This window comes from Tiliqua scincoides, chromosome 1 (assembly GCF_035046505.1).
Source record: "Tiliqua scincoides isolate rTilSci1 chromosome 1, rTilSci1.hap2, whole genome shotgun sequence".
Classification (NCBI taxonomy): Eukaryota; Metazoa; Chordata; class Lepidosauria; order Squamata; family Scincidae; genus Tiliqua; species Tiliqua scincoides.
This window is the reverse complement of record NC_089821.1, coordinates 166,166,981-166,175,601: the sequence shown is the minus strand read 5'-3', so window position 1 is coordinate 166,175,601 and position 8,621 is coordinate 166,166,981. Positions and strand designations below refer to the sequence as shown.

At 43.8% G+C, this 8,621-nt stretch overlaps 1 protein-coding gene across 1 annotated transcript in view; it reads right to left on the bottom strand.

Annotated features, from left to right (window-relative positions):
* Positions 1-2,350: 2,350 nt before the first annotated feature.
* SH3YL1 (SH3 and SYLF domain containing 1) overlaps positions 2,351-8,621 on the bottom strand; it is a 51,032-nt gene continuing 44,761 nt past the window's right edge. The window contains exon 10 of the mRNA XM_066640315.1: positions 2,351-2,417. Within this exon, the coding sequence (XP_066496412.1) occupies positions 2,395-2,417 (23 nt within the window). The 3' untranslated portion in view covers positions 2,351-2,394. The remainder of the gene's footprint in view (positions 2,418-8,621) is intronic.

The window sequence follows — 8,621 nt, the reverse complement described above, 5'->3', positions numbered from 1 at the left end:
CCATTATAGTCACTGGGACTTAGGTAAAGATAGCAGCTATAGTGGTGAAGAACCCAATTCTATGCATGTCTGCTCAGAAGTAAGCCCCGTTATAGTCCCTGGGACTTACTCTCAGGTAGATAGCATTGCAGCCTAAGAGATGGGCAGCCCAATCCTGAGCTGCCTGTTGTGCTGGGATTGCCGCGGCATCCTGCACGCAACAGGGTAGCCACCAGTGGCTCCTCAGGGAAGGGGTGTTTTCCCCTCTTCCCCCAGGTAAGGCAAGTAGCCCCACAATGGGGCTGCTCAATTCAGTGGCAATCCTTGGGCTGCCGTAGAATCAAGAGCCTCCGTGTTGGGCCTGCAGCCTGACACAGAGGCTCTGGATGCGGAGGAAAGGAGCAACTCCAGTCCCGCTTCCCTTCCGCCCCCCTGCCTCCCCCCAGCATGCCCCCTCCCCCCTCTCCCTGCCTCCCCCTGCCCTGGAACTCCTCCTCCTCATCTCCTCCCACTCCCCCACCCATCTCTCTGCCACCCAGAGGTTCGGGCGGCTGTGGAGTGATGAAGTAGCGGTGGTCCACCAGCACTACTGAGCTAGCAGCGGCACTGGACTGGCGCGAGAGCTACAGGCATGCCTTATGGCACATTTGTGACACTCAGCCCGATGAAGGACTGGTGGTAAGAGCTCAGGATTGGGCTCTGATCTGGGAATCAAGACTTCCATGGTTTGAAGTTCCCCTTTATCATGAGTGGCATGTGCCAACCTCTCTTTCTGAACCTGCCCCAATCCCTTTTTCTCCTCAGACTTTTACCAGCAAAATGGAGTCCAAGTCTAAGGAGACCCATAGGCCACCTGCAGGCCTATGTAGGGGTAAGTAGAATATATTTTTACTTACCTCTGGCAGGCCCCCTGATCGCTCCCCCCACCAGTGGATGTAGTATATGCTCTGTCAGGGTGGCTGCATCAGCGTCAATGGTGGGAGACAGGTTTGGGCAGTTAGTTATGTCATAGCTGTATATTTCTAATACAGCACTGCCTATGTATACAGTACGATGCTTATCAAAGAGTGAAAAAGCAGATCCTTGCTCCAAGGGGTTTATACTCTCAGTCTGGATACAAGGGAGACAACAGAAGAAGGAAAGGAGGATGGAGGTAGGAGTAAACAGGGAAGCATATGCAATTATTTCAGTTACATGTACCTACGCTAAGTTGCAGCAGGAAATGAAAGTAACAATGCCTGTCTTTTCCAAATGAAGCCCCACTGTGTTAAATGGGAGTCACTCTCAGGTCGTTTAATTTTTCAGACACCATACTTTTGACACCACACTTCACGCAGTACCCTGCAGCAGGTGTCTTTAGATCTACTGATCAACATCAAATGTATATTTTGTATATACATGCTGGAGTGCAGCTGGTCATCATGGTAATTGCTGCTGGGAAGAGCCTAGAGCTAATATTTCCATACAGTGTGCGACTCCTAAAAATGCAGACCAAGGAAATTGTCATCTGTCAAATGACGTTTAGTGTGTGATATATATCCTATGAAAGGACAAGGCCGCAGATAAAACCAAAAACCCCACTTAGCACTCAGAAATATCCTTCTCTTTGCCTCTCTGCAGAAAAAACTTTCAATGATGCACTCAGAAATCTTTGCATCTGTCTCTAGCAGTCTTATTGGCAGAGGCTGTGATCCTGAGACTCCTAGTGAAATCGATGCCATTTGGAAATTCACTTTTGTCTGTTGTTTGCACTACAGATGCACAGTGACTTCCATTTAAAATCTGTCTTGCAGCCAGTTTAGCAGTGTGATGCATATTAAGGAGTCATGATTGAAGACATGGAACTTATTACAATGCTTACCCTGTGAAATGTGTGTGAGAACAGCATGTTTATATTTCATTAGATCCTTGTATTGTCACATCCTTGGCTTTTTTATGCCTGGGTTAATGCTCCAGTATGCTTGGTGTGCCTTCAAATTAACAGGTGCATGCTACTAGCCTGAGGACCACAGGAAGATAGCAATAACTTCACAACGTGCCAATAATATAATAAAGGTGGTGATGGTTTTTCTACAGAAAGAAAGGTCAGGCACAAAGGGGTAAGTGATGTTGCATGATAATTACGTAGAACCAAACTCTGCTTACTCCAGGGCAGTGCAAGGGTTTTAGAGCTATAACAAGCATTCAAACAAACATTCCATTGTTGAATAGGAAGTTGCTCACTTGGGATTTGTCCCATGGTTGTTTTCCACTCGAAAATGCAGTTGAATATTCATAGAATGTAATTGTCCCCTGAAGAGAAATCAGGTCACTCAGGTCCCACGCCTGTCTGTGTCAATCATCTTGCTGTGATATTCAGGTCTACTTCGGAACACGTGCGTATCACACATCATCATGTGAATTTCCTATCAGATGTTACTTGAAACAGGTTGAACAGACTGCAGTCACATTTTGGGAAGGAAAAAAAAAAAGGAATTCTGGAAACTGTGTGGAAACATAACAATAAAAATAATATTTAACATTTATTTAGTACTCTCAGACTGTGCAAAGCACTTCACATGTATAGGTCATCCCTTATTATCCACTGGGATTCTGTTCTGGAACCCCCAGTGCATAAAATATCAGTGGATTCTAAATCACTGGAAAAATAGCTGTAAAGATTCACTTCCAGGTTTTTTGCTCCTCCATTGTCATCTCAGAATGCATTGCTATAGAAGTTATACTGCATTTAGCCATGAGATTGGGTGAATAATGGAATCTAGTGGGATGAAATAATTATTTAACAGCATGAAGGTGGGAAATTGGATTTTGGTGCTTTTTTCCTTGTTACAAAGCTTTTAAAGGTGGACATCAGTGGTGAGTCAAATCAGTGGATAACATGACCTCGATCTTGTTAAGTTGTCCTAATAACCAGAGATGGCATCTGGCATTAGTCAGGTGGGGCCCTGGCCATGGGCTCACCTGATCAGGCTGCCCCTTGAAACCTCAGTACCCATGGTGCCATTGGAGGCAGGCAGGGGGTGCCATGAAACGCCAAGTGTAGAAGTTTGTGCCAGGCCTTCAGTGACCTGAGACCAACAGTACTTACAACAACCCTGTAGGCCATTGTCACCTGCATATTGCAGCAGGGTACACAGACAGGCAGCCCAATCCTATGCATGTCTACTCAGAAGTAAGTCCCATTAGAGTCAATGGGGCTTACTCCCAGGAAAGTGTGGATAGGATTAGGCTGTGGGACAACTGACTTGCTTCCACCCAGTGATAATTCATGGCAGAGGCAAGACAGATTCAAACCAGGGATGCCCTCATTCACCACGTAGTCTCATAACCACTGCTACTCTATACTGCGGATGAAAATATGCATGTGAATTTGCAGTCAGACAACAATGCACAAAAAGCATACAAAAACATTGCCATGTGATACCAAAAATGCACCTAGAAATGCTAGGGTAGATATATCCTGACTTGCTAAGCTGGAAGTAAATTAGGCTGTATCTAAAGATGCAGCAGAATGAGATGGCGATGGAATGGTCCACATTCACTGTTCAGACTGGGATCTGGCTCACAAAAGCTTATGCTACAATCAATCTGCCCATCTTTACTGTGCCACAAGATCCACTCTTGCACTTGCTGCAACAGACTTAGGGCCCAATCCTATCCAATTTTCCAGTGCCGGTGCAGCCGTGCCAGTGGGACATGCACTGTATCCTGTGGTGGGGAGGCAGTCACAGATGCCTCCTCAAGGTATGGGAACATCTGTCCCCTATGCCATTTTTGGATTCAGCACCCCCAAAATATCCTATATTCATTCAAACATTCTTGGCAACTAAAAGTTTTTTTGGGGGGGAGGGGGGAGGCCTGTGTCACTTTTCTGCTCATTTGAAATCTAACCACTATCTCTTCTCCTATGAGAAGGGTAATTTGTATTCCCAGGTATTTCTGAAACTAGGCAAACAAACAGCTCTTAGGCTTATATAGTATGTGGCATTCCAGAACACCCTCCTTCTCAAGAAAATTGCTTGCGTGGCCTAGCTAGATTTCAAATGTGGATTTGTGCCAGGATCGGAATTGTTGCAGGGGTAGAGGGTTATTGGCATATCCTCAACACTCTCTCTCTCTGTCTCTCCCCCCCCCCCATGCAGAAGCAATTTATCTTAGGAAAAAAGTGATCATTGGCATCAAGGGTAGGTTTTGAGAGAGTGAGATAGAGGTCCAGTATCACTCAGTGTCATAGCTGACCAGCAGCGGACCTCCCCAGCCCTGTGCCGGAGGCAGAGGTCCACAGTGGCGCCCCCTGTGGGCTATTGCCCCCCTCCCGTGCAAAAATCCACTCCCCCTAATCACCTGAGGCTCACAGAGCCTTGCACGACCCAGGACCACATCGGGGAAGCCTCTCTGCGGTTCCCCGATGCTATAAACTGTGCTTCCAAAAAACCAGAAGCACAGTTCCCAACCCTGTCAGGAGCCTCAGAGAGGCTTCCGTGGGGTTCTAGCGGCTCGTGCCTGGGGCTTTTGCCCCATCGGACCTGATGGTAGGTCTGCAACAGTGGCTGACACTGAAGTTTGAACCCAGGTATTTTCTTGCATAAATGCATCAAGAAACTTAAAGCTTTGTGGTGTCAGTATGCTAAATGGTGGCCATCTTGATATTAAGAAGTATCCCTTTGAACACTATGGTGTCCAGAATTGTTTTGTGATTTTTGTCACCTGCTTGTACCAATAAAAGTAGCTTTCCCCACATTGTTACCCTAGTTACATTATTGTCACTGACTGGCTGATAGCAGAACTGGTTGCTAGCCTATTTCTGGAGGACCATCTGTCTAGGAACCACTGTCCCAAAATACTTCCCTGCTCTTAAAAGTGCTGGACTCTTTCCCGCCCCTTTGAGCAGCTGCGTATTCTATAAGACTGTCATTAACGTGCATTTTCTGAATTCTGTGACTGTGTTTTTATAATAATCCACAGATAGTATACTATGGAGCATAATTTTCAATGCTATAATGATCAGAGAGAAAGCAGTGCAGCGTTTTGACAGCCTCCAAGAATGAGCATGGTGGTGTGAAGAATCAAGTGTAACTATTGGGTGCTGAAGCCAGCGGTGGTGTTGAGCGACATCTAAGGACTAATGTGTGCTAGTGCAGTTGGAAATCTCAAGCAACATTATGTTGCTGAGAGCCACCAAAGGCTGGCAGCCGATTTACTGTGGCATCAGATGTGAGTTGACTGAAGATAAACCGTTTGGCCTTTCCAGGTGATTGGAACAGGTTAGGAACTGAGCGAGGGAAAATAAATATATTAGAGTATAGTTACAGCTCACTGCTATATTTTGATTAACAATTGCCTATTAAATGATGCCTATTTTGATCACTATACTAATCTGAAAATGAGAAATATGAATTTTTTGATCATAAAATATTTTTATTTTTACATTGTGGGCCCTTTTGTGACAGGGAGCCATTTAGATGTTTGATTTTCTCAGTAAACTACTCTGTGAACTTTTTTGGTTGAAAAGTAGTATATAAATAAATAAATAAATAAATAAATAAATAAATAAATAAATAAATAATAATAATAATAATAATAATAATAATAATAATAATAATAATAATAATAATAATAATACCATACTTTTCTCTTACATGTGTGCACAGAATAAACATTCCCTAATTTCAAACTCAATTCATCTAGCGAGCTGAATAGCATTCATGGGACCTACTGAGGGCTGGAAGTGACATCATAAAGCAGGAAAGTGACATCACTAAGCAGATGATTATACCATAGTCTTTCGAGACTGAAGGTTGCCAACAAGCAGATGATGGCCAGAAATAAGCACTTTGTTCTCACGTAGAAACTCATTAGTTGCAAATGACAGAAGAGAAAATGTGCAAATCTCATCCACAATTTCAAGATATGAGAGAGCTCAATTATCACACTGAGAGAGCCCAATTATAATAGGGGCCAGATAAATTGCTTCCAGGGGCCACATCTGGCCTGCAGACCTTATGTTTTACACCCTTGGTCTAGAAATACATCCCTGCATGCTTCGTATGTTACAGAAAATAATCTTGTTCTTTTTGGGAGCAACCTAAAGTGATGATGGTGGTTTTTCTAAGCTCGTTTGTGGCTTAGTCTGCCAGCTCTCATAGTCAGTAAGCTTTAAGGAAGGATCTCATTTGCACAGGAGTGCTCTTTCAAAAAAGTAACTGTCAAAGTGAATTTTGAGACAGTATGCTTGCGCAAACAGCACTGAGTTTCTGGACTTCAGCTAGATTCCCATATATAGAAAGAGAGCTCATAGCATGTCCTTTAGCCATGGTACAAACAAACCAGTGGGACTTAGTTCATGGGCCTACTAAGTCAGGCAAACTCCTGATCCCTCAGTGCTGTGGCAGTGCACCTTCAATGGGTGGCACAAGAAACTTAGTGCAGGGCTTTGTCCCAGGGCCCCATGTGACCTGGTGCTGGCGCTAATAGTGGTTCATCCACATCTCAGGCAGCCTTGCCAAGCCCGGCTAGCTGAGGTCTTTTAATGAGAAACTGAACCTGGCGCCTCCAATATGCAAAGTATGTGATCCATAGTGCCTCTAGAGATGGGAGTGAGAAAACCAATCTGTTTAAAATAATCAGGCTGATGGTGGGCAGGGATCGTTGCGAGGGTGAAGAAAGATGTGGCTGAACAAAAGCTTGCAACTTCCCAGAAAAGCAGGCAGTGTGCATAGTAATACTTAGAACATTTCTTGTGACTTTGACAGTGTTGCAAACCCTCCATTTAACAGACCTTGGAAACAGCAGGTGTTTTCTGCTCCATTAAAAACTAGTCATATATGTTTTGCACATGCTCATCTCCATTTGAATTTGATGGACTTTTGGATTAATGGACACTCCTTCTCCTCTATTAGTCTGTTAAATTGAAGGTTCACTGTATATAAAATGTATCCAATAATCAAAGACAATGTGCACTGAACCCATTACCAGGACAAACAGAATGTCATTGTTTCACTTAGAGCTCAGTGCAGCAAGATCTCATCCATCAAGGATAAAATGTGCAAAACCTTGTCCTTGCACTACTTCAGAAGCAAAGGAGGCTTAAACATAAAACATATCTTCCTTTGTTTAGCCTACTGCTACTGTGTTTACAACTCTGTTGCCACAGTTTTCTCTTCAGGCCTTTCCACTCATAACTCATAGATCTGACATGCATTCATGTGCTGATCCTAAACACTATTATGTGGAAGTTAAGTCTGTTGAGTTCTATGGACTTACAAGTAAGTGTGCATAGAGTGTGTGCTAAGCAAAAGCTGAACACTACAGATGATAGTTAATTATGGATGCAACTGAAGCTCGGCAACTCCAATGCAATCATAGTCATTTCAGGGTTATATTAGTAAGTTTGCCCCACCATGTTTATATCCTCTTAAATATTAGAGTAAAAAATTGAATTTTCTGACATTTCAGAAAATTGCTCTGACATCATTTCAGGGGGTGCCAACTTCCCAGGTGTTTAGACACTGTACATCTGCTTCAGGCAAAATCACTTGAAAATTGGCAGTGACCCATGTAGGAGATCAGCCCTGAGTGGCAACAGCCAACCACCTCCATCAGACAGCAGACTTAGGACACAATCCTATGGGCCATTAGCACTGATGCTGAGGTCCAGTGCCAGTGCTAGGTGTTGTAAACATGCCATAAAGCATGTTTATGGCACCATGGGACGAGCAAGTAAGCAAGAAAGAAAACCCATGAAGTGGACTGATGTGGCTCAGGACTATGGAAAGGGGGAATTAACACTTTCTCCTGAATTGTTTCCCCACTGAAAATCTCCCGTAAAGCAACCAGTTGCAACAAATAACCATAGGGGAGATTTTAGGCTGGAAAATTGACCAGGAAGAGAATGTTGAACCCATCACCTTGTCATGTATCATAGTCCTGATCTGCATCACACAACCTCTCCAGGTGTTTTTGTTTGGGGGGGGGGGAGAGAGAGAGAAAGAGTATGTCAGTTTTAAGTCCATTTCTCACTGATGGACTTAATGTAATATGTAGTTTGGCCCCTGGTTGTTCAGTATGTGGGCTGGGAAAGAGACACCTGAAAAGTGACTCTGAGGGCCAAGCTAAATATTTCTTGAAACACACAATTTCTACTGAGCCACAGACCTTCCCCACATCTCCCAGTAATGAGCTGCTGAAGCAGATGCATGACCTGACTCATTTAGTGTTTCCCCAGTGATCTTCACCGAGCAGGAGTGTAGCTATCTTTCCTTTTTGTGTGCCAGTTGCATGTGAAACCTTCTGTCAAGAAGAATTGCCTTTCAGTTGTTCTCGGTCATAGTTCTGCCAGCATACTTTCTAATAAATCTTCATCCTCTTAACTGAGTCTCCAAGCACCATAAGAGCCTTTGATCTGCATTCATGGCATTTTCAGAACACCTCCCATAAAACGAGGGTTTCCCCCCCCCCATCGGATCCAGAATCAGACCCATTATGGACTAAATGTCTCTACAAACTAGGGCGCTTGAGTTCGAATAGTGTAAACCAACTACAGAGGCCTGCTGTTATTTATTTGTTTATAGCATTCTTTCAGTGTTAACTTACAAACAGTCAAGCCTATTTTTAAGTAATTTAATAACAACAATTCTCTCCTG